The 27097-nt window shown below is 39.6% G+C and overlaps 1 protein-coding gene across 4 annotated transcripts; it reads left to right on the top strand.

Moving 5' to 3' along the window:
• Positions 1-122: 122 nt before the first annotated feature.
• On the top strand, positions 123-19834 carry tnpo2b (transportin 2b). 4 transcript variants are annotated; one of them, XM_028460774.1, is made up of 24 exons: positions 123-306; positions 2619-2718; positions 2942-3017; positions 4293-4442; positions 4517-4623; positions 4743-4876; positions 4986-5067; positions 6150-6272; positions 6363-6481; positions 7261-7321; positions 7434-7605; positions 10767-10919; positions 11055-11280; positions 12405-12576; positions 13754-13948; positions 14027-14185; positions 15028-15115; positions 15202-15300; positions 16327-16422; positions 16497-16572; positions 17330-17429; positions 17603-17677; positions 19498-19627; positions 19714-19834. In XM_028460774.1, the coding sequence occupies exons 2-23, from the start codon at positions 2620-2622 to the stop codon at positions 19603-19605; spliced, it is 2670 nt and encodes an 889-aa protein (XP_028316575.1). In that variant the 5' UTR covers positions 123-306; position 2619; the 3' UTR covers positions 19606-19627; positions 19714-19834. The 4 variants fall into 4 exon arrangements, 3 of the variants coding, with proteins under 3 accessions (XP_028316575.1, XP_028316654.1, XP_028316497.1); XM_028460853.1 differs by lacking the exon at positions 123-306 and adding an exon at positions 2279-2455; XM_028460696.1 differs by lacking the exon at positions 123-306 and adding an exon at positions 2279-2462.
• Positions 19835-27097: the final 7263 nt, after the last annotated feature.

Here is a 27097-nt window from a genome sequence, read left to right as displayed (position 1 = left end):
TGAACGAATCGTTCACGAACGATACAACACTAATACGGTGTGTGCTGGTTGTTCTTAGTTGAAAGTAGATTCCCTTTACACACCATGATACAACGCGTTTGTCCACACAACGGAAGCCGAGCAGGAACAAACTCCTCACCCGGCTTGCATCTCTGTCACATACAAGCAACAAGCTCAGAGCCTCTTAAATCAGAACTTTGGTGGAATTGTGAGCAGGTTGCTGTGGTGTAAGGTTGAATGTTAGTCCTAGCAGTGTGACTGCTCGGCCGTAATAGACTCGTAGATCCTCCGCCCTGGATTCATCAGGTAACTCTTATTTCGCGGTACTTTCTGTATGATGCTAGCATCCCTGGTAGCTGCTCGAGGTTGCTCTGTTGTGCGCATCTATCCAAGCTATTTATTTCATGTTTGTTGCTCCGTTTACTCTTGCAGCGTGTATGTCTATGCGTTTTAATATATTTGGGCTCATTCGGCTCCGTTAAGGGTTTTTTTTGGAATCAGAGCGAGGCTAAGCTAGTCTGCTAGCTTAAGGACCCAGACATGTTAGTGCCTGTGACGTCTGGCGGCCTCGAACAGAAAAAGCTCCTCGGGTCGTAGATTGTTGTTGGACTGGTTTGCACGTGCAGCTCCATATTGATAAATCTGTAGTAATTCCTGTTATTTTACATGTATGGATAAATACATCAGTACTTTGATGTTTTAGTCAAGGTACAGTACAGATATAAGATGCTGTGCAGCAGGGGTGTCAAACTCATTTTTAATTCAGGGGTCAAAAAAGACACCCCAGTTTGATCTCAAGTGGGCTGCAGATTTTTGGTGGGAGGAAAAGCAGTTTCAACATCATTCTGCCCTATTTTGAGCTTGCACTTGCTATTTATGCATCTGTATACAGTATGTAAAGCACCGACCTAATCCAGGCAATAATTGACAGATATCATATCAGTCCCTGCAGATGCCACTCACTTTGATTTTTCTTCTTCTTCTTGGTTTGTACCATTAGTTAAAATCGCTACTCCTATATTATTCGGGAATGGATCGGGCTGAAATTTGACGGTATAATCTGTGGCTGTGTATGCCTCGATGCTCGGAGCCCGATTTTCGATTTGGAAAAGAAAAAATAAATGAAAGACGATTTCTCATTTACTTGCGAGTCAAATATTACGACGGTTGGTGGTATTGAATCATTAGCATATACCAATATATAAACGGGGCCCATTACCCTGTACGTGTCAAGGGGGCGCCAGGCATTTTTCAATTGACTACTCCTCTGTTAGTTCTTGTTAGATCGGAATGCAGTTTGGTATGAATACTCTATGAAGGAATATGATTAGACGCTCTGACTCCTTTTTTGAAGAAATTTATGGAAACATAGTCCTGTGATTTATGTTGTTTCAAAGGTAATTCAACGTAGATTACGATTATGCCTCACACAATTCGATTAGGGGCCCAAGGGCCCACCCCCCTTTTTCCAGCAATTTCCATTAAAGTCATTTTCTCATTTATTTGGGAGTCAAATATTGCAACAGTTTATGGTACCGAATCAATGACGCATACCAATATATGTGTCATTGCTCCCATTACTCCGTATGTGCCACAGGGACGCCAGGGACTGAATTCTCGGGAACGTGGTACGTGCTATTCATCATGGAGACATTTCACGGGCCGGGCCGTAGTTAAACCAAACTTGTTTTTTCTAAATGTTTGAATTTACAGGATTTTCGTCAAATTATCATTTCGTTTACAATTTGCAGTTAAAAATGACTGCAATTGTGGTTTTAAAAAATGAAAGAATATTGCGGTCCTCTTCGAATAATGTGGCGTTTCATTGAATTTGTGAATTTAGAGAGACTTCTATATCCACAACTGAATTACTTGGTAATTTATGCAATTATTTACATTTTCTCTGTAATTTTTACATTTTTCTGCGGGCACAATTGGATGCTCTGAAGGGCCTGATTCGGCTCCGCATTCGGCTTTGATCTCAGAATCCGAGTTATATTGGCCTTGATTGAATTTCTAATAACAGAACAGAACATTGCACCCCAAATAGTGGTTAAGGACGCTGGGCTTGTAATCGGAGGGTTGCCGGTTCAAGCCTCACCTGGGCCATCACTGTGGGATGTTGAGCAAGTCCCTTAATCCCGAACTGCTCCCCAGGCGCCGCAGAAATGGCTGCCCACTGCTCCTCAGGGATGGGTTAAATGCAGAGGACAAATTCCATGTATGTAACAACATTACATGGCCAATTAAAGGCGAAATCCCCGATTTAATCTTTAATCTTTAATCTTAAATCATGACTGAACGTGGATATTTCACACTGGACCTCACCTGTCTTCTTCCAAACCCTTGGACCTTGATTGCTGAATGAAAGGCACACTTTACTTTCATCAGAAAAGAGAACCTTGGACCACTATCCAACACTCCTTCTCCTCTTTTTTCCGGCAAAAACTGAGAAGTAAATGGTGATTTCTTCACAGTTTTCTAATTTTTTGAATTCATGTTTTCATGGGTTTTAATCATGGAGGTTTTCTATTTTGAGCTAACTGGCCAGGAATCCACATCCAACGCAAAGCAATACGTGTGTGTGTGTGTGTGTGTGTGTGTGTGTTCTAATGCAGGATGGAGTGGCAGCCAGATGAACAGGGTCTGCAGCAGGTTCTTCAGCTACTCAAGGACTCGCAGTCCCCAGACACGGCAACACAAAGAGCTGTGCAGGACGTATCCTTCTCACATCAGGCTGTATATGGCACCCAGGGGTGACAGAAAAAGTTGTGAGGAGCTGATGCCGTGGGTGTGTGCGTGTGTATGTATGCTGTCATGTTAATTTGGAATCAAAAAAAGCAATTGTGTGTTAATCTGCAATGCTGAAGAGTCAAATGTTTTGAGGCATGTGAGGGTTTGACTATACGCAGATGATTGAGCTCCTTAACAGATGCTGCAGAAACTGGAGCAGCTGAACCAGTTTCCGGACTTCAACAATTACCTTATTTTTGTTCTGACATGCCTCAAGTCTGAAGGTATGTTAAAGTACAATATAACAAATATCTGAAAAACATGCTTAAGATTTTCAGGTAATATTTTAAACTACACTTATCCCCAGTAGAGTAGAATAGAATAGAGTATTCTTTTTTCATTCCGCAGGGGGGAAATGTACTGTCATGACACCTCAATAAATAAAAAATACAATAGTAAGCAACACACAAAAAAAGACAAAAAATAGTGCAATACAATAATAAAAGCTATATATAAATAGAAGAAAAAATAGCATATAAAGATATTTACTTATCTACAGACAATACAATGCCCTAGACTGTTTTATTGTGCAGTCGTACAGCGGTGAGGATGAATGACCTGCGGTAGAGTTCAGTCCTACACTGTGGGTGTTTAAGTCTACCACAGAAGGAGCTGCTTAGACCCTCCCCAGTCTGATGCTGGGGGTGAGAGGAGGATGTCAGCTTGGCTAACATCATCCTTTCACAAAACTTAGATTTCAATACTTTTTCTCAAAATGGAGATATGATATAAATCTCAATATTTTTGACTAATAAAGTCTTACCAGAATGACAATTCAAGGTTAAATTTGCTTATGCAATATGCCACACAGGGACATTTATTAACAAACAGCTGTCCCTTAAAGTTTAAGGGACAGTATGTGTGAGTAAGTTCTGTAGTATGGCCTGTTTATGGGAATGTCTGACTTAGCACTTAGCTTTTCATGCTGTTCTGAAAAGTAGTGAAAGCAGCGACTCCAAAAACCAGTATTTGTAATGAAAAAATAACATTTAAAATAAAAGTATTTTTGGCAATATAGTGATATTCTATATCAGTATTTCCCAACCTTTTTAGTCCAATATACTGTACCCCTTTATTTTGTTAATTTGTGTCAGAAGGCTCGTCTGAAAGCTTCACTCATATTTTGCGGATGTTTTGACCATTTTAGATGTTGCTCTTCACCTTTTTTTATGTTTTTTAAAGAGTTGTGCCACAGTGTATTATAGGTAGATAAGGAAAATGTCTGTTAGCAAGTGGAAATTTGTCTTAAAATTTTAGAAAAATAAATTGACAATTGTTTCTGTGTACCCCCCGAGGTGTGTTGAAGTACCCCTAAGGGTACACGTACCCCTGGTTGGGAACCACTGTTCTATATCTCCAAAATAGAAAACTATAAAAATATCTTGAGTTCCGATATTGCCCAGGCCTAATCCCCAGCAAATATTTTTGTATCCTACAGCCTTCTTCTTGTATCTTCTAATTTGTCCATTTTCTGCATCTCTTTCATCTTCCCTGTCAAGATGAGCCCACTCGCTCTCTGAGTGGTCTGATACTGAAGAACAATGTGAAGGCTCACTACCAGAACTTTCCTCCCAACGTGGCCGACTTCATCAAACGAGAATGCCTCAACAACATTGGAGATCCTTCGCCTCTTATCAGAGCCACGATCGGTGGGTGCGGATGAGAAATTGGCACGCTTTAAGAACCTTCCATTATAATAGTTTTTTTCTCTTGTGTCGCAAAGGTATTCTCATCACAACCATAGCCTCTAAAGGGGAGCTGCAGACCTGGCCCGAGCTGTTGCCCCAGCTTTGTAATCTGCTCAATTCAGAGGACTACAACACCTGCGAGGTCAGACCACAAACCTCCACATACATCAGTATCTTTAATTTATTAAAATAAACAAAACATTTCTTAAAAAGTCATTCATTGTGTTATTGTTTTTTTTTGTTTGTGTGTTTTTTTTTCAGGGTTCTTTTGGAGCGCTGCAAAAAATCTGTGAGGATTCGTCCGAACTTTTGGACAGCGACGCACTTAACCGACCTCTCAACATCATGATTCCCAAATTCCTGCAGTTTTTTAAGCACTGCAGCCCAAAGATCAGGTCAGTGACATTGATCTGTTTGTGCTTTGACTGTCACTAATCCTAAATCTACAGCAACACACCATTTCTGACTGAGCCCATTTTAAAAAAATGATTGTCCTATCCGCAGATCACATGCCATAGCGTGTGTCAACCAGTTTATCATTGGCCGAGCTCAGGCTCTCATGGACAATATTGACACATTTATTGAGGTAAGTGGTTCATGGCTGTATTGCAGTGGAGTATTATTAATCAGGACTATCATAGAAATTGGCTTGATTTTGTTAATTATGGGTGCTTTTTTTTATTTTTTTATTTAAAGAAATGCTGTAAAAATGGGAATTCTAAATCTGTATGTATAATTATTTTATTTCAATATCAATAGAGAGCATAGTACAATGTCACACATATACAGTATATATATATAATTAGTATCCTGGTCACCACTTCCCTTCAGTTTACACAAATTCAGAATAAAAAGGAACTACAATGTCATGCAGAGAACAAATACAGTTATTATGGCTGAAAATGTAGATTAGTGTCATCAGTGACTTTAACACAATGTTCAGCATTTTAGCTGGGATGGATTAAAGATAAAACATATGATTCTGAGGTTGATGTGAAAGTGAGCACAGTTGAGGGACAGGTTTAACAAATTGTTACCTGGAACTAAACTAAATATTTATGAATTTTAGAGTTTCAGCTGCCCGTGACTACAGAAAAATTACAAGCAAATGCTAGAATTTGACAGTGAAATTTTGCCCAAGTTCTTTTAATTCCAAAAGAGTAGTTGTATTTGGTGCATTTGAATATCTATACATTTGCATTGTGGGAGTGTAAAGTTGAAATGCTTTAATGCACGTGTCCAACTCAAGGCCCAAAGGCCAAATCTGGCCCTTTAGACAAATGCGTCATCACGGCAAGTCGAGCATGCGCAGAACGACCAGAATTAACTTAAAGCGGATATAAGTGTTTACAAGACAGAGGAATTATTTAATTCAGAATTAAATTTGCATTAGGCATTAAGTGTTTTAAAGGTCAGTTTAAAGAGGAATTAACTTTTAATCTAAATTAAAGAAAAATTAAAGCTGTAATGTTAACGTGGCCAATGAATGCTTAAGTGGATACGTTTTTAACTGAGGCATAAGGTGTTGGCATCTTGGAGTTAAAATGACTAACTTAGTTTTTCATACGTGTGATAATTGTTGGTTAGGGTACAAACACACACACACACACGCAGCTTGTTTGTTTGTAGTATTTCAGTTTTCTGCCTCCTCTTTGTCCTGTCGTCCAGAGTCTCTTTGCGTTGGCCGGTGATGAGGACTGTGAAGTGAGGAAGAACGTCTGCAGGGCTCTCGTCATGCTGCTGGAAGTCCGCATCGACCGTCTCATCCCTCACATGCACAGCATCATCCAGGTGGGAGCAAGGGTTGATTCCACCTAAAAGCAGACACACTTTTTCCCCTTATCACCCTCCTTATAGCCATTTGTGGGTTTGTTTTTTCAGTATATGCTGCAGCGAACCCAGGATCCAGATGAGAATGTGGCTCTGGAGGCCTGTGAGTTCTGGTTGACTCTGGCTGAACAGCCTATCTGTCAAGAGGCGCTGTCTGGACACCTGGTTCAGTAAGTGCTCGCTCACATGGTATAAAACACATTTTAATAATTGTTAACTACATGTGTAGAACTCTACATAGAACTGTAACATGGTTCCCCATTTTTGCGTTAAATTATAATTGACAATCTTTATAGCATTTTCATGGCAATTGCAATTTCAAAGTCAATTATCTAAACTCAATTACAATGTAATTACAATTCCGACAGCAATGTATTTTGAAATTACAATTATAATTACTAGGAATGTTTCGATGCAACTTTTTCATTTCTGATATGATACCGATATTGCAGCCTTGTGTATCGGCCGATACCGATATTGATCCGATACCAGCATAAATCATACATACTTTTTTTAACCCTTTTTTTTGACTTCTTTAATACAAAAATAAGAATTACTTATTTTGTAGTGTGGAATGTCAGAAAAGGCTTGATCAAGTGATGTTACTGAGAAAAACTGACCCATTGTTTATTAACCACTTGGTTACATGAATTTTAGCCTTCAACATAATATTTACAGTATTCTACAATTGAATAAAATAGATTTAAAAAATTGAATTGGGGAAAAACAAAACAACAAAAAATGGAAATTTGAATCCGATATTAGTTTTCAGGCTGATATCGGACCAATATCTGATATAGATATCGGATCGGGACACCCTAATAATTACACCATAATTTCTATTAGTTATCAATTCCGCAATTACAATTATAATTGACCCCAACCCTGCATGGTGCAGCACTGGACTGGGTATGATTTAATCTCCATCTTTATCTGTCTCTTCTTTCAGACTTATCCCCATCTTGGTGAATGGGATGAAATACTCTGAGATTGACATCATCCTTCTAAAGGTCAGCCACTCCGAAACAAATCTAATGCTCTTTCCACCTATCGGCGCTCCCTTTGCATCTCCATCTGTTGACCTGTTTTCTGCTCTGTGTGTTTATCTCTGTTGTCCTTCAGGGAGACGTTGAAGAGGATGAGACGATCCCAGACAGCGAGCAAGACATCAAACCTCGTTTCCACAAGTCGCGCACTGTCACTCTGCAGCACGAGGGAGGGGAGGGCGAGGAGGCGGAGAACATTGATGACGATGAGGATGATGACGATGACACGTTGTCTGACTGGAACTTACGTATGTTACACCTGTAGTGAGTTTTAAACAAGCAAAATACTATTGTGATTGATCACCGAGTTTGCTCCTCAAACTTCTGACATTAGTTGCTACATTATTAGGATCATAAAGTTGATTTTCTCACAAACTGGCAACATGTCGGTGATATTAGTTTTGTAATTTGCAAGACAAAACTTAATTTTCTTAAAATCTAGTTTTTATTGAGAACTTAAAAGTAGTAGTTTTATTGTACCCACTGAAAAATGTAAATTTTGTAAATTTTTAAGTTGCGTGCAATCAGGATTATTAATTTGTATTGCTTATATGTACAGTATTCACTAAGGGGACTGGTTTGAAAATGCCCAAAATATCTAAAACCTTTGCTTCATGTGGTTTTGATTGCTTAGTATTTCTACAGGCCAACTACAATTATAAATCTAAAGCAAGCTGCTTACTGGTTGTGTAAGGGTACACTCAACCAACGATTCCGATACCACGGGCTCGGGTCGGGTTTCATCGTTGCGCGGTAAATCAGGTGATGTGTTTCAATTAGCGCGAGAAAGATGCAGAAATAGATGCTGACTCGTCTCGGATCATTAATGCACGCGTAAGCATGTGAATAGTGACTGGTTGAAACGGGTTCGGGTTTAAAGAGACATCTGCTTCATTCGGGTCGGACGGGATCTGCTGCCTCGGCCGGGCCTTCTTTTGTTGGCTGGATTAAAGCTCTTCTCCCGCCGCTGCTCTTGGTTCAGCCAAAACAAGCAGCACTAAACAGCACCCCCTATTGTTTAAAGGGGACATATCATGCTAAATCCACTTTTTTAGCCCTTAAAAGCATTTTATTGCACCAAAATTAGTCGCTCTTAGAATTACATCAGAAAAGGGGTCTGTGGAGCTATAATAATGAGGAATTCAGACCCAAGCATTGCAGTTCCACTTTATATAGACCACAACTGTATGATTTGTATGTATAAAAGAAGGATTTAAAAGCATGATATGTCTCCTTTAAGCAGAGTATCGATGCACATACTGGTACTGTGCTGTATCGATTTTAATCCCCTCTTATTATTTCCCGCCACAAAATGTGGAAGGGGGATTAAGGTTTGAGCTACGTCCGTCCGTGCTTTTCTCAGAAACTGTTTAATATAGGATAACCTGAACCAATGTCGCTTCAGGGTATCAATACCTTGATAGAGTTCGAAAATGAGAAGCATGCAATTATTTCTTCCGGAGTTATTGCCCTTGTGCCGTTTTTTTACTCTGTTCGAAGTATCTTCTAAGGGGACAGCTTTGTTTAAGATAGTTAGTAATTTTATATTCTGATGTGATATTATATTTTTATGTATACATCTAAGTTAGATTTAGGACATTTAGGAAAAGGTTGTGAGTTATCAGAATCAGAATCAACTTTATTGGCCAGGGGTGAATGAATACACACGAGGAATTTCTTTTGGTGACCTGTGCTCTCTCAGGTAGTGTAACATTAAATAATAACAATCAACTAGAATAAAGAAAAATAAATAAAATAAAGAAAAATAAATGAAAAAAGAAGTATAAACATAAATATAAGAGTAGTTAGACTAATATGTGCAAACTAAATAAAAATAACAAGATAATAATAATAGTAATAATAATAATAATGAAATAAAATAAAAATACAATAATAATAATAAGATAATAGTGCAGTAGTGCATTGATGAGTAGTGCAAATAGGTGAACATTTAAATGAAAAAATTATGTCCATGAACATTTTGCAGTGACAGGTTGTTCCAGGGTTGATATGTTTAGTTCCAGGTTATTTCACAGTAACAGAAACAGGTCTGACACTCTTTGACTGTTTAGTGTTGATCAGAGTGACAGCCTGGGGGAAGAAACTGTTTTTATGGCGGGTAGTTTTGGCGTACAGTGATCTGTAGCGTCTGCCGGAGGGGAGGAGTTTATAATGGGAACCAATCTGGTGGGGGATGTTGATGACTGTTGTCATGGCAAATTTGCGGTTGACCTCATTTGGAGGCATGATTTATTGCTCTGGTTGAATGATGGAGTCCAGGCGAGGCATTGATGATTTTATAAAAAAGATTTATTATAAAATTAAATAAAAAAGGAGTAAAAAAGAAGCTTCCATCCTGAAAGAATGAAAGGCAAAAGGCTCGTGGCAGAGCAAAAAGGCAAGACCCGCTCTAACTAACAGTTTCACAGCTTAAGCTTTTATACAGATAACAGAAAAAGTTCCACCCTGAGGTGAGGAGAAGGAGGGAGTCAGATGCCCAACAGTGGAAACATTTGAGGATGATGAAGACGTGTATATTATTGGGGTGGTGTGCAGCTCAGTGGGTTGAGCGCCCGCCCCATGTACGGAGGCTGTAGTTCCTCGCCTGCAGCCGGTCCAGGTTCGATTCCCGGCCTGGGACCCTTTGCTGCGTGTCATTCCCTGCTCTCTCTGATCCCTTTCCTGTCAAGCAACTGTCATATAAAGGCCACTAGAGCCCAAAAAATCCTTTAAAAAAAAAAAAAAATACGTGTATATTATGAGGAAGATTGGGCGCCACTCTTATCTATCCTTGATAGTGTGTGTGTTCGTGTGTATGGCCTTCAGCAGAGACTCTGTGTTGCACTGAGTACAATACGATCTGTACTGTTTAATCTAACATGACTCAGCTGTTCAAAAGTGCGAAGAGTAATGGAGTCATCATGTATTAAAACATGACAAATTGTACACATGAACACACACATTTGACGATATTATGACGAATATAAAAATTGCCATAACACTGTCTTCTTGTTTGCATCGATTTTTAGCTGATTTAGGATATATGCTTACATACCTAGTGTTTACCAAAAACTACTGCCCCAAACAAATAGCTGTTATGGCTTTAGTAAGAAGCTTCTCTGTTTACAAGATGCAAGACACAGAGGGAGAAGATACAATGTCCTGCTTTAGTTTACACGGGTACTCTCTAATACTCTTATCTTGATAGATCTAATATTTGTTTAAAACACGTCAAAATGCAATTGTGTAAAAGTATTGTAAATGCACAAGAAGTAGTGCAGAGCGTATATTGTTGCAGATTGAATTACAATAAAGAAAAGACGTAATTTAGCACTTCCTACTTCAGTTGAGAAATTCCTTTGCAGCAGTGAAAGAGTTCTGTTGATGAAAGTAATTTCTTTGTTCCCAGGAAAATGTTCAGCCGCCGCTCTGGATGTCCTCGCAAACGTGTTCCGTGAGGAGTTGCTCCCTCACCTGCTGCCTCTGCTCAAAGGACTGCTTTTCCACCCTGACTGGGTCATCAAGGAGTCGGGCATCCTAGTGCTGGGGGCTATCGCTGAGGGTGAGACACAACTTTACCATCACAATTGTTGAACTACATATGATCAGTTGAACTCATTGGAGGCACTGAGGATGACGTTCATTCAGATTTTTTATGTTGTGTTTGAAATGTCTTTAAATGCTTTTCCTGCCCCAGGCTGTATGCATGGGATGGTTCCTTACTTGCCTGAGCTCATCCCACACCTTATCCAGTGTTTATGTGACAAAAAGGCGTTGGTTCGCTCAATTGCCTGCTGGACCCTCAGTCGTTACGCACACTGGGTGGTCAGCCAGCCCCCCGACGCTCACCTCAAACCTCTGATGACTGAGCTGCTAAAACGCATCCTGGATGGAAACAAAAGAGTGCAGGAGGCGGCTTGCAGGTACAGCTTCTGATCCTACTTCCATTTCTTCTGAATAAGGGTGCAAGAAAAAATTGATTTGACGATGTATCGTGATATTTCCAGGTGTTTGTAATTAGTCTCACGTTTCAAAATAAATGGTAACATTAGCTTTTTTTTTAAAAAAAATGTAAAAACAACATGGGAAAATGTACATTTTATGAAAATTGTCTGCCCAACAAAGATTTTTCCTCATGGCTTTTCCAAATGGGTTTTTTTTTGTATTTTTGTTGTTGTTTTATAGATTTCTGGCTATTTTTGTAGTCATCTCATGTTTTTGGAGTGATATTGGTTATTTTGGACTTTTTTTTTTTTTGGTATTTTATTATCATTTTGTGTATTCTGTTGCATGTCTGTACTAGAAACCGAATTTTTTTTTTTACCCCAATCCTATGTAATTGATGTGGTGTTTTTGCCCCCAATTATGTTTGCTGTGAAGTTGGTCATGAATTTAATTTCAAATGGCAAAAGTCTCAGTTAAAGCTGTAGGAACACTGATTTCACAACACCATTATCGTATCGATAAAAAAAAAATGTCCAAATCGTTTTTTTAATCATGTTTTTTAAATCAAAGAAAAACATTTAATTGCACTAACATGCGTGGGACTTAAACTAGGTGTCACTAGGTGTCAGTGAACCACATCAGACCTTGTTAAACTACCTCACTCCTCAATGCATTTTAACTTGAAAGTTGATTGCACTTTTTTTTTAAAAACATACTTGGCACTTTTATAGATGTGTGGTTACTTAAAAAAAACAATAATTTAAGAACTTAGTAGAATCAGAATCTGTTGTATAAGCAAAAGTTTAACTTTTGAAAAATGTAATTTGACAGTTTGATAAACATAACACTTGTTTTTGATATTTGTACTAGAATTACAGTTAGTTATCATTTAATTGTTCTTGCAAGTTTAAAAAAATTAGATAATTTGTTATTCATACCATTTCGTACTTGTAAAGGTGAAATTTGTAATTAGTTATATTGCAATGTCTTTCATATTGTTTAGTATCGGGATATATCGTATCGTGTATCGTATCATCGGATTCATGGCAATGCACACCCTTAATTCTGAACAACCTAAACGTTTTTTTCTTCCCCGCTGCAGTGCGTTTGCCACTCTGGAGGAGGAGGCGTGCACAGAGCTGGTGCCCTACCTGAGCTTCATCCTGGACACATTGGTTTTTGCTTTTGGGAAATACCAACACAAGAACCTGCTCATTCTCTACGACGCTATAGGAACCCTGGCCGACTCTGTGGGACATCACCTCAACCAGCCTGTGAGCCTGAAATACACACTTGCAAATGCACTGCCTGTTGGAGCTTTCTATTCGGCCCCTGGGAGGATTTTGTTTAAAACATATTACGAGATGGTTCAGTTGCAGATATTTCAGTTCTTCTAAATTCACAAATTAAATGATTTTACTTGACGCATATCTAGAAGCCTGCAATATTTCTATGCTCATTGTTTAAAGATTGCATTACAAATTTTTTATTTTATTTTATTTTCGTTTTTATTTATCGAGCACACATTAAAAAAAACACAAAACAACATTTAAGGTGTAGGGAGGGAACGACTCCCAAAGAGCTTGTATAAGAGCTCCACCCCTTTCAATAAACACAAACAATTTAAAATAAAGGCTAACAAACAAAAACTTATACAATCATGAGACAAAATGCACAATTCATCTTTGAAATATGAGGAAAACTAATATATAAACAACCAAAAATGAAAATATTGAACAAAATATGAATTGAAGATCAAAAAAGAAATAAAAACTTAACATATATACATACACATGCAAATATAAACATATATATTACACGTGGATTGTAATCATGGTGGCATAAGTGAGAGAAGGCATGAAGTAATTAGCTGTAACATAAGAGGATTTGATAAGATGGTTTCTTTAAACTTTTTTCAAACTTAAAGTGAGGATATGGATCTTATCGGGGGGGCAAACTATTCCAAAGCAGAGGGCCTCTATAGGATGTGTTAAATTGATGATGTTGATGTACGGGCAAAAGTTATTGAGAATAGTTATTGTCATTATTGTGTCTTGTATGTTATGATTGTAAAGTTGAAGTAAAGGTAAAAAAAACTTTGAATAACCAAATTTACTACTATTTTTCACAAATAGTCATGTAGAAATCCTTATAACTTTTTTTTTTATGCAAATTCAATAATCCTTAAGGTTTAAATGAACTTTATTGCATTATGTTTAAGGATGTTCTAAGAAGTCAATCACATACATTGTCCATTGTCCAAAGTGAAGAGCGACTCTGGGCACAATAATGATCTAATTGCACTTTATTCCTCAAAAAAAAAAACCTGTATTTTTCTGGTTCGGCCCACCTAAGTCCAAACCGGGCTGTAAGTGGCCCGTGATTGGCCAGTGTGCGTTTGGCACCCCTGAGTTAAAGAGTCGCATGTTAAAGTCTGATATTTGCATTCAGGAGTACATCCAAAAGCTGATGCCTCCACTGATCGCTAAGTGGAACGAGCTCAAGGATGAGGACAAAGATCTCTTCCCTCTGCTCGAGTGTCTGTCATCGGTTGCCACGGCACTGCAGAGTGGTTTCCTCCCTTACTGTGAACCTGTTTACCAGCGCTGCGTCACCTTGGTCCAGAAGACACTGGCTCAGGCAATGGTGAGCAAAAAGTCCCATTTATTGATGGTTTTGTGTGATTACACATGGTGCTTTTTTAAAAATGTAAATCTGTCTCAGATGTACAGTCAGCAGCCTGACCAGTACGAAGCGCCCGATAAGGACTTCATGATCGTGGCCCTGGACCTTTTAAGCGGTTTGGCTGAAGGACTCGGGGGCCACGTGGACACACTGGTGGCTCGTAGTAACATCATGACCCTGCTCTTCCAATGCATGCAGGTGAGGAGATATCATCTGTGTGGAAAGTGTTATTTATGCACTTTATTGTGCTGCCTTGTGTGAGACATTTTATAAGGAAATGCGCAAAAGCTTGGGAATTTTGTGAATTTTCAAAAATATAACTTTTCGTGGGAATTATTCATTGAAATTAATCAAAAAATTGGGAATAGTTTTAAATACCTGTATTAAATTCAAACATGAATATTAGCATCCCTTCAAAATAATAGTATTAAAAAAACACCATATCTGGCCCTTTGGATCATCCAGTTCGCTCTGCAGGAGAAAGTATAAATGACACAATGACATTGCGTAAATGAAACTCATCAATATTTGCAGGGGCTCACAAGTTTTCCCGGCACTTGTATTGCATGATTGCAGTACAATCTTTAAGTTAAACTGTTGAAAAAAAACTCAAAATTCTGACAAAATCTTTAAATTTTACATTTTTAAAATGTATGTTTAATGAATATTGCCTGTCCAACAAATATTTTTCTTAATGGTTTTTTCATTGTTTTACATTTTTGGCTATTTTTGTAGTCATCTTGAGTTTTTGGAGTGACTTTTTTGTGTGTATTTTACTGTCATTTTGTGTATTTTTGTGTTTACTTTGGGGCCAGCCACTAGACACTATAAAAGATTTCCCCTAACCCTATGTAATTGATGTGATGTCGTCCCCCCCAATTATGTTTACTATGAGATTGGTCTTAAATTTCATTGAAATTCGATTTCAAACGGCAAAAAAATAGTCTTGCATTGAATTTGACTGAAGCTGTAGGAACCCTGTAATGATTGAAAGGCTTTGTCTAGGAGGTTAACTGGTATTTCGTCTTTCTTTTTCTTAGGACACGATGCCTGAAGTTCGACAGAGTTCATTTGCTCTGCTGGGTGATTTGACCAAGGCCTGTTTTCCTCATGTCAAACCCTGTATCGGTAATTATCTCACCACTTTATTAAATCACACACAAAGACCTCCTCTATTTTCCAGGCGTCACATCTCTCATGTATTCTCTCCTCAGCTGAGTTTATGCCAATCCTCGGAACTAATCTGAACCCGGAGTTTATCTCTGTGTGCAACAATGCCACGTGGGCCATCGGAGAGATCTGTATGCAGATGGGTAATTATAGTGTGTCCAAAATGACTTGTCTGATTAATGTTCCTTCACTGCCTTATTATGTGCAATATTACACATTACTCATTGTAAAACCCCACTTACTGCTTATTTATATATTTTCTGTACTCTTATCTTGGCCAATATCTATTTATTTTCCCCCGCCACAAAGTTTGGAAGGGGGATATAGGTTTGGGCCCCGTCCATTCGTCTGAGTTAAAGGGGACAGCTTTTCTCAGAAACTGTTTAGGATAGGAGAACCACATTTGGTGTGTGGCTTCAGTGTGTCAATATCGTGATGGAGTTCGAAAATGAGAAGTGCACAATTATTTTTTTCCGGAGTTATTGCCCTTGTTCCGTTTTTCTTTTCTCTGGGTGAGTTTGTGTGTTTTGACCTACCACTGTTGCTCTAGTAGTCGGAAGTCACCATTTTAAAAGCCCATGGCCTACTGAGCTCTACCAACTAATTTTCGGCTTGATAAAACATATGCGTGTGAGTATGTTTAAGTGTACTGTTTGATAACACTCCTAAGACTGTGTTTGTGAAAGTTAGGCATAAATGGTGTGTTATATAAATCACTGCCGATCGCGTTAAATGTTAGCATGAGCATATACATTGGTTTTCCCATAGACTTTAGCATGAAGCTAGCAGACTTTTAGTATAGTGGTATTATCATCTCCCGCCACAAAGTGTGAATGGGGGATATAGGTTTGAGCTCCGTCCATCCGTCTGAATTAATGGGGACAGCTTTTCTCAGAACCTGTTTAAGATAGGGTAACCAAATTCGGTGTGTGGCTTTAGGATATCAATACCTTGACGGAGTTCGAAAATGAGAAGCGTGCAATTATTTTTTTCCAGAGTTACTGCTTTTATTCCATTTTTTTTTTTTTTTTGGCAGGGGATGTTGATGACTGTCTTCTTGTTTATTTAATTTTTGTATTTATATTTAGCTTTCTTGCTTGCTGTTTGTGTCTGTGGCTGCTGTAAAACGAAATAAAGTATAATCTATCTTATGTTTTCCCATTGATCAGGAGTTGAGATGCAGCCATACATCGCCATGGTTCTGAACCAACTGGTTGAGATCATCAATCGACCCAATACACCGAAGACCCTGCTGGAGAACACTGGTACATAAACACATGAATAAGAAGTGTCCACTTGTTTTCTAGCAGGACTAATGACGTAACTGTGTCCTCTACAGCGATCACCATTGGCCGGCTGGGCTATGTGTGTCCACAGGAAGTTGCTCCCATGCTGCCACAGTTTATCCGACCCTGGTATGCAATTCATTCATGAGTTTGTAATGGTAGACTCACTCTCGCTTTAAGAACTTTTCCTTTTTTTCTTTTTGATGTTTTTCTAATTCCTTTATTTAACATTCAACATTTATTAAACATGCATTGATGCTGTAACAGTTACTCATGCACAGCTCCCAGATGCACTGCAAGAAGTGCCTTTAGTAAAATACAATTTTTTAACACCTGTCCCCGGGAGGCTTTTAAAGGTTACACATTTACCAAAAATTTGTAAGATACAAAGACAACTTAACACAGTGAAAAATGTAAACATTATAGACAAAAAATACAAATAAAGTAAGAAAATGTACAATGGTTCCTCTGGTACTTGTTTTATGTGTGGAAGCAGTATTGTTGCTCCTTTGTAAAATTCATTAAAATCCTGTTGAATCTCTTTGGTAACTATTCTAGATTTTTACTACTGCATTAGAACAAGCTGATTGTCCAAATTATTATTTTTAGTTGTTTTTTTCTTCCAGATTTAGAAGTACTTTATTTATCCCAGGGGAAGATTACAAGTGCTTATGTCACAGAGGCTTGAGAAATATTACAAATTAAAAAAATAAACACTACACAAAAAATTAATACAGTTTTTAAACTTTATTCAATGTTAACTTTCCAATCATGTTTCTCCCTGGCTTTAGTTCCTAAATACATACACAGCAGAAGTTGAACAGTTAGTAGTGTTTAATGATCGTTATCCCTGGCCTATCATATCATGCATTACTTCATGTTTCAGGTGTACGTCTCTGAGGAACATCCGAGACAATGAGGAGAAAGATTCTGCCTTCAGAGGAATTTGTATGATGATCGGTGTGAACCCTGGTGGGGTCGTACAGGTGAAAGATTTTAAAAGCCGTACACACGCTTGTTTTTTTTAAAATTACATTTTAAAAAAATATATATTTTAACCTTTCTTTAATGTTTTAAACTTTGATGTTCTTTTGAGTTTTTCACAACCATCTGTGCTATGTAGTCGTCATCTGACTCATGTTCTCCATCACTCGTACAGGACTTCATCTTCTTCTGTGACGCTGTGGCCTCGTGGGTGAATCCTAAAGATGACTTAAGGGACATGTTTTACAAGGTGCGTCTCTGTTTTATGTTGAGAATTTAGACGCCCCGCCACAGGACTCAAACTAAGGTTTGGAGACTGAAATAAGGACGCCACAAGATTTCTTAACTGCCAGGCTTATGAAAGTAGGCATAGTGTTGGTCTTCAAGAACGTGTTAATGCTGTTGTTCAGCAGAAAGGTTCATCATTTCTACACAAAACTCAAACTAAGTGCTTTCAACAGAAGTAGCACTCACAAAGTGTCTCAAGGTTTGTCCAATGGGTTTCACTGTAGCATCTGTGCTTTCTTCTTTATTTCTGTTATCATCTTTGTTGTTGTTGACTAATCTTTATTGTCGTTGCGTAATTATCCTTAAACGAGAGCACAATGAAATTGCAGAGCGCTCCACTTGGGAGGCCACAAAAATGTACGATAATTGTCTGATTCGCGGGCCACATTATGAAAATTTATGTCAGTGTTAAAAATATTGACCGATCGGAGCATTGATTCAAGGATCAATCAGGGTTTAGTCTGTTTTTGTTGATTCTGTGTATTTTTTACCTATATATATATATATATAATTTTTTATCTATATTTAGTATATTTTTATCTAATTTTGTGTAATTTTGGTTCTTTTACATATTTTTTTTTAGCTATTCTCTCTTTTCTGGTTGTTTTGTATATAAAAGTCATTTTGTGTATTTTGGAGTCTTTTTTGTTGTTGTTTTATTCTTCTGTTTTTGTATATTTGCATTTGTCCTTTATTGTTGGTTAGTAACTTTGTGTGTTTCTTCTATTTTGTGTGTTTTTGGAGTCATTTTGTGCTTTTACTTTTGAGGCAGTAAAATATTAAATTGAGGACCACATGTAGCCCCCGGGCCGCCAGTTGCCCATGTCTTGTATGGTTTATTACATGTTGCTGCTGATCACATAAGATCAGATACTTTTATTGATCAGGGGCCGTATTGCTTTATTGAAAATCCTCGTCCTGAGTGTGTTTACGCACACCCTCAGAGCTCACGTATCAAACATCAGGCCCGGGGGCCAAATACGGTCCTTTGGATCATCCAGTTCAGTCTGCAGGAGAAAGTAAAAATGACACAATGACATTGTGTAAATGAAACTCATCAATATTTGCAGGGGCTCACAAGTTTTCCCGGCACTCGCATAATTGCAGTCAATTTTTAAGTTAAACTGTTGAAAAAAACTCAAAATTCTGACAAAATCTTTAAATTCTCCTCAAATTATTACATAGCATTCTCCTTAATTAAATAGGAATTGGTCACAAATCAAGGAAAGTTAAAGCGAGGACCATGTTGGAACTGATATTTGTCACTTATTGCTTGGATATTGTCTGTTTTTTACATATTCAGTATTTTATGTACAAGTGCAAACAAGGGCACAATAATGTTGAAACTACTCGTTTTCCTGCATAAAATTTGTGGCCCACTTGAGATAAAACTGCTTTTTATTTGGTCCCTGAACTAAAATGAGTTTGACACCCCTGATCTAACCCATTTTCTCAAATGGGGGTACGTGTACCCTTAGGGGTACGCGATGGCACTACAGGGGGTTCTTGAGAGAGAGTGGAAAATTAACAAATTAAAGCGTTAAAATATGTGGTTTTTTAATGTTTATTTTTAGTCTTGGTCCCACATCAGGTTTGAGTAACCGAAAATCATAAAAACTACAGAAATAAATATATTCAGGAGGCACTAAACACCGTTTCATTCCACTTGGATTCTGAATAAGAGAAGAGGGGTTCGTGAGCCAAAAATGTTTGAGAACCAATGTTCTCGAATTGTATTGACGACAGATTTTCTTCGTGTTGTTTTTTCGTCTCTTTCTGAAGATCCTGCATGGTTTTAAGGAGCAGGTTGGGGAGGAGAACTGGCAGCAGTTCTCAGAGCAGTTCCCCCCTCTGCTAAAGGAGAGACTGGCCGCATGCTACGGCGTTTAGAATCTCTGCACCTGCCCCAGAGGTAAATAAATGGCAAGATTTGAAGTCCTTTAACTGCTCTTTAATGCACGTTATTCCAATCAACCCTTTGGTTTCTCGTCTCCCCAGGTGAGCCTGCAGGAGGAGGGTGAATGGGAAACTCATCCATCTGTGTATTGCACTGCCCTGATCTGGGGGGAGGGAGAGGGGATGCTACTGGCCGCTCCCCCTGATGGACGGCCCCCACGCCCTATGTGTTTGTCCATAGAGGGAGGGTGGGCGGGATGGGAGGGAGGGACAGGGGGACACCTCTAGATTAACTAGGCAGGGACCCGACACAGAAAAACTAACCGTAGGGACAGATAACGTTGGACAGAACGAGTAGACGTTAAGGTGTGGACGAGTTAGGAAAGAAACGAGAAGATAGGACATTCAGGGAAAGAGGAGGAGAAAAACGCGCGACGAGGCTTGAAGTGGAGAGCTTTGGAAAGTTTGTCTGTTACTCGGCCGGGAGGACAGGGACAGAAGAGATTAAAAAGAGAATTTAAGCGAATCGTGATAACTTCGACTGACAGCTTAACAGACGCGCACACATTTAAAAAAAAAAAAACTTGCACATGCTGTACATGCAGTACCTGAAACAGACTGTGGGTGGCACTATTTTTCTTTTAGCTTTTTGAGACCTATTATGTACATGTAGTTAGGGACAGACAGACATAGGTGTCGACACTGTTCATTTTTTGAATAATATGTTTCTTTTCCCAGGGGATTTGATTCAATATGAATAACTTAATTTGTAGTCGGTGAATTCTACTGTAAGATAATCCCAAAATCCAATGTTCATTTCCACCGTGCTGCTTCACAAAGCTACCCATCTGTCACATCTATTCTTGTCACATTTTCTACCTGAAGAGAGGAAATGTGTCTTTATTTTTTCGCGCGGCTTCACAGAAACCATTCCTCTAGGAAGGGAGCATTAGGGCTAACACATTGTTTTCTCACCAGAGGGCTGAGGAGAACGGACAAAGCAAATCCTTTGTTGTCATTTTGGCGTGCGTGAGTTTGTGCATGTGCTGTTTGTGAATCCTTACTTGGACATTCTGTGTTGACAGTGTGTGGAAAAAAATGTGTATTATTTCTTCATCTTTTTTTTTTTTTTTTATAAATATGGTACACAGCTAAAACTTGACTCCCACCGCAATGTCCTTGGCACCTGTTAACTGTGACCAAGTGTTTGTGTTTGAATGTGTGTGTGCGTCTGCGTTTTGTACTGATATTCATTTGATGCCATATTGATATCTTAAGCAAACAGTGATAATTGCTGTCGTCGTGATTTTTATGTTTTAAAACTGGTCCATTTTTTTATTTTTTATTTTGCTGCTACTAATGACCTTGTTTTCCGTCGTGAACTTAAATTCGCACACACAAAGAAATTTAGATAATGCTATGTTTAGTGACTGTTGAGTTGTTTTGCACTTTTTTTTTATTTATTTTTTTTCTTTTTCTATAATTCTTTTTTTTTTTTCTCTTTCTTTTTTTTACCTCACGCGTAAAAAATGTCTTGACCCTGATTTCAGTGTTTGTCATACTGTGTTGCACTGTCAAATTAAGTGTCTATGACTGGCAAAAAAAAAAAACAACATTCTAAATGGCAAATAAAAACTACTTTGTGAAACTGCGACTAATCCGCACTTTTACAATGACTAACCTTGCCATATTACTGAGGTGTTTGTGTGTGTGTGTCTGCGTGATAGATTTCCTGCACGAGTGCCTGTTTCGACTAGGAGCATGTTTTTGCATAGTTGGGTATGATGTGTGCGCGCTGTAAGGATGTTTTATTTTGAAAGGTGTGTGGCCTGCTTCGGCCTACTGTATGCATGCTGTGTGTGGGAATGTAGTGTGTGTGTAGATACTGTATAGTAGTAATATGAGTGCCCTTTACACACCAACGCACCACCTCAATTCACAACCAGAAAGCACAGTACACTTAAATAAAAAGCTAGGACACTGCCAAAGAGCAATAGCCACTACAATTTAACAACAGAGACAATAAGTTAAAAAAAAAAATCAAAATGTTCTATTACATAAGTCAGTATGTATCTTGCTGACGTGGGATTACAAGTAGCATAGTGCTTTTCTAGTAAATAATAATGTAGGTTTGACTGCAAATTTGACTACAGGGACCTTTATTTTCTATTGATAAAGAGGTGTCGTCATTTGATTTGACCTTGACTGTGAATCAATCGTTATAGTCGCTTCAAGCGCGAGACAATCGGATCCCCAAAGCAGTTTGATTTCCAGTCTGATTTCAACGCTAACATTTATATATCTATATATAAAAGAAAATGTCTCTGGTTTATTCATTTTAAGTGTTTTTTTTTTTTTTTTGTTAGACTCCAACATTTTTTGTATCACTAAGATTAGTGTCCTTTTTCAGTTTGCCTCAGTGTTAAATTCAACAGATAGAAAGTAATTCAGTTGTTTTTCAATTTATTTTCTTTCTTTATTGGTTTTAGTATAAGTAAAAAGCATGATGATGTTGCAGCTTGGCAGGAAGACTTTGATCCCTTTTGTTTGTGGGTTTTTTAATGCCAGTGATGGGAACTGAAATAAATCGCTCACGAGTCTGTTACATCATTTATAGTGTATGTGTGTAAAAAAGAATCTCTTGAAAATCCAGCTGGCTTGTGGATTCATTGAATAAATCGTGTCATGCATGCCAAACTTTGTTTGTTAGTTGGTAGTTTGGTGTCTTTTTTGAAATATCAAAGGGTTAAATTATCTCCTAAAAACAAAACACCTTTTCATTAGCTGTTAAAACAGCCTGTTGATCACATCTTCTGTTGTATGTGTGAAGGGAATCACACAATATGGGGTATTTGGCACATACAGAAACAAACATGATGTCTCCATCTGGTCTTGAAATGACCAAATCCAGCCTGAAAACGACTGGAAGTTGACAGTCGAAACATGTCAGGAGATCAAAGTAAATTTGCTGAAAAACAGTTGTCTGACTAAATAAAACCTTAACATATTATTCAAAAAGAAGAGAAAAACAACTTGCTGAAATTATTACGCAAAGGTCGAGGAAACATCAAAGCAACCGGCAGATACCTCTGAAGAAGACTGGCAGTTGACAGCCGAAACACCTCAGGAGATCAAAGTGAATTTCCTGAAAAACCATTGTCTAAATAAATTAAACCTTAACATATTCCAAAATAGCTGGAATTATGTGGAAGTCAATGAAACGTCAAAGCCATCAGCAAACGCCTCTCAAAAAGACTGGCAGTTGACAGTCGAAATATGTCAAGAAGTCAAAGTAAATTTCTTGAAAAACAGTTGTCTGAGTGAATGAAACCATAACATACTATTCAAAAAGAACTTGCTGGAATTATTACGTGGAAGTCAAGGAAACATTGAAGCGATCAGACGCCTCCAAAGAAGACTGACAGTTGATAGTCGAAGCAAGTCAGAAGATCAAGGTACATTTCCTGAAACAAAAGTTGTCATGAATAAAAATCTTAAAGCTGCTCTCCCGAGTTTCTGAGAGAACATCTGGATGTCCCGCCCTCAAAATCTCTACTTCCTCCCCTGCCTCTGCCAATCTACCGGAAGCTACGCCTCTACGTTTGTGCATGCACATTGCAAGTCACGTAACTACAAAAAATACGAGTGTCATTACTTTTGATTAAAACTATAGGTTACTTTCGTAAACCCCGGTTCTATGAGTAATATGAGTGAGATGTCTCACTATGGGATCTCGCCTCTGCTACATTCCTCAAAATACCCATTTCACTTTGCCAATCCTGATTGGCCGGTGAAGCGCATCAGTTTGATGGGAGAACATCCCACCTCCTATGAAAGAAGGGAACGAACAGGTGCACGTCATTCTTAGGAAGCAAACCTCATTTGAGAAAGAAGGGCTGTCTGATAGACATCTCACTCATATTACTCATAGAACCGGGGTTACAAAAGTAACCTATAGTTCTATTTCATAATATCTAGTGAGATGTCTCACTATGGAATATGCAGACCCTGACATGAGTAAGCCAAAGCAATAACCTTCACCACCCAGTGTGACAGGCGTTGCTTAGAGACAGGCTTCACCTTACGGGGATTGGCCCAGGAGATGAACAGCTAATCTCTCCTCCCGAGGACCCTTGTCCTGTCCATGTATGTGCGGGTCGCACAAACAGGACACAACAAATGAGGCCGCTGCTCACTCTGTGAGGCAGAAAATGCCAGCAGGTCAATGGGAGAACATGAACCCACAACCTTCGGCACAAAGGCCGGGTTGGGTCTCTGAATGATTCTTGCATCACCTTGGGAAAGCTGAGTGCACGACGGGTGAATCGAGAGCACATGAATGTCACTGACTCTTTTGGCTGAAGCCAGAACCAGCAACAAAACAGCTTTAAGGGAGGCGAACTTCAGGTCCATCTCACTCATCGGTTTAAACGGGGATCCCTTAAGACCCTCCAGAACCACCACCAGATCCCACAGTGGAACCACCAATCTGGACACCGGGAGGAGCCTGCGTGCACCCTTCATAAACCTGCTTATCAGTGGATACTGACTCGCTGGTTTGTCCGCAAAGCCCACGTGACAGGCGCCGATCGCCGCCAAATACACTTTCACAATAGAAAAGGCCTTGCTCCTGTCAATCAGGCCCTGCAGGATGGACAGAATCACACCCACCGGGCACTGAAAGGGAATGTGGCCTACCTGGAGACACCAGTCCTCGAACACCTTCCACTTAGAATCATAAAGAGATGGAGTGGAGGTGGCCCGAGCGCTCTGTATGGTAGAGATGACGGCCGACAGATTGCGCCACTCAGGGGCCAGGCCCACAGCACCAGACTCTCTGGGAGTGGATGGAAAACCATGCCTCCCGCCTGTGACAACAGATCCCTGCCAGGGGGGAGCACAGAGCAGCTGTTAAATCTCCGCTAACCAGTGCATAGCCGGCCAGTGCGGAGCCACCAGGATCAGAGAATTGCCGCATTCCCTCACCCTGTGCAGGGTGGGAGGAATCATAGCCAACAGGGGGAATGCGTAGAGAAGCACGTGCAGCCAAGCATGCACAAGCCGAGGGGAGCAACCGTGTTGCACAGAGAGAAAAACATCTCACACTGCGAGTTTTCTTCCCCTGAGTACAGGTCCACCTCGGCCCGTAACGGGCCCACAGGTGTCGCATCACCTCCGGGTGCAACATCTATTCCTCCTAAATCGGCATGCCCCTGGATAGCAGGTCCGCGCCCACATTCATGATTCCCGGGATGTGCGTCACTCAGCGATAGAAGACACCCCACACTCCATAGGATCAGTCTGCGTGCCAGCAAAAGCTACCGAAGGGAGCATAACCCACCCTGCCGGTTGATATACGCCATGGCCGTGGTGGTGTCCATCCTCACTAGGACATGATGTCCCCTGAGAGATGGAAAGAAGTGGATCAGCGTGAGAAACACCACTGAGAGTTTCAAGTCATTTATGTGAGGGCACTGGAGGGCTGCATTCCAGCGGCCCCTTACAGATCTGCCCTTGTGAATCCCACCCCAGTGTGACAGGCTGGCGTCGGTGGAGATCACCTTCCTGTCTGTGACAACGCCTAAGGGCACACCATCTGTCTGGAAGCTGGGGGCCTGCCAGTGACACAATGCTGTGCTACACTCTGGCGTAACCAAAACTCTCCGTGCGTCATGACACACGGGATTGAGCCCGAGTAAGGCCACCCATAGCTGGAATTCCCTCGTGTTGGCGGCCCAGACGGATCACGAGGATGGCCGAAGCCATCAACCCGAGTAACCAAAGACATAACCTGAACCAAACAAAGTTCCTCTGTCAGAACAGTGCAAGATATGCTCTGAATGACCTCACCCGCTCCGCTGACAGGTGCGCGGTAAAAGGTGCAGAGACAGGCCCAGGAAGACCATTTCCTGGGAAGGGGATAACAAGTTTTTCTCCGCATTCACCATGAATTCGAGATCAGACAGGTGATGCAGCAGGATGCGCGTATGAGCCCTAACCTCTGTCTCTAGGCAAGGAGCAGCCAATCGTCCAGATACGTGGCCAAGCAAATTCCTCGCCTCCTCAGCGGGGCAATTGCCGCAACTGTACAGCGCACAAAGAACCTCTGGCTCAGAGAGAGGCCGAACGGGAATCCACAAGCTTTTTTACCTTTTTTTACCTTTCTTTTCTTTTTTAGTAGAAGCTTTATACGATGGCAATCGTGGAATGGGTAACTGGAGTTTCGGAGCGCTCTCCATGACGCTGTGCTGCTCATTGATACCTGGTTGCTGTTGTGACGGTGCACACTTTGATTGACAGTGGCCCGCTCCAGGAACTCAAAGCCTATTGGCTGGGCGAAGTCTGTGCTTTCTTGCATTTGTATAGGGGTCTATAGGACGAAGGCGGGACTCATACACATTAACGTATATGAATGACCACTGGCACTAGACCATAGTAAAAGACTAGATAGGTATTTTTTTGCATTTCAAAAGAATCATACATAAACATAGATTTCTCAGAAACTCCGGATATCAACTTTAATATATTATTCAAAAAGACCTTGCTGGAATTATTATGCGGAAATCAAGGAAACATCAAATCGATGAGCAGACGCTTCTGAAAAAGACTGGCAGTTGACAATCAAAACATGTCAGGAAATCAAAGTAAAATTCCAAAAAAAAAACAGTTATCTGAATACATGAAACCTTAACACATTCTAAAAGAACTTGCTAGAATTATTACGCGGAAGTCAAGGAAACATCAAATCGATGAGCAGACGCCTCTGAAGAAGACTGGCAGTTGATAGTCGAAGCAAGTCAGGAGATCAAAGTACATTTCCTGAAAAAAAAGTGTCTCAATGAATAAAACCGTAACATATTATTCAAAAAGAACTTGCAGGAATTAAACCCAGAACCTGACTGGATTGATCTGATCTCAATCTTTAGACCAGAGGGTTCATGTTGTGATACAGGTACATCTTAAAAGAAAAAGTAGAATATTATGAAAAAGTTCAATATTTTCTGTCAATCATTTCAGAAACTGAAACCCAAATGTGATATAGTCTCATGACACAGAGTGACATACTTAAAGCCTTTATTTATTGAAGCTTTGATGAGTAAGGCTTATAGATGATGAAAACCCAAAATTCAGTGCCTCTGAAAATTAAAACATGACATAAGATCAATCAAAGAGGATATTTTGAACAGAAATGTCAGGCTTTAGGGAAGTATGTCAATTTCTATGCACTTAGTACTTGGTTAGGCCTCCTTTTGCACCAATTACTGCATCAGTGCAGCATAGCATGAAGGCAATAAACCTGTGGCACTGCTCAGATTTAATGGAAGCCAAGGTTGCTTTGATAGCGGCCTTCAGGTCATCTGCATTGTTGCACCATGGTAATTGAAGCATCTTTTGGTACCTTTGACAGCGTGGGCAGGTGCCAAGTTCTGCTGGAAAATGAAATCAGCATCTCCATAAAGCTTGCCAGCAGAAGGAAGCATAAAGT

The sequence above is a fragment of the Gouania willdenowi genome, chromosome 1, assembly GCF_900634775.1.
Source record: "Gouania willdenowi chromosome 1, fGouWil2.1, whole genome shotgun sequence".
Lineage (NCBI taxonomy): Eukaryota > Metazoa > Chordata > Actinopteri > Blenniiformes > Gobiesocidae > Gouania > Gouania willdenowi.
The sequence above is the reverse complement of the archived record's forward strand: the minus strand, read 5'-3'. Positions and strand labels throughout refer to the sequence as shown.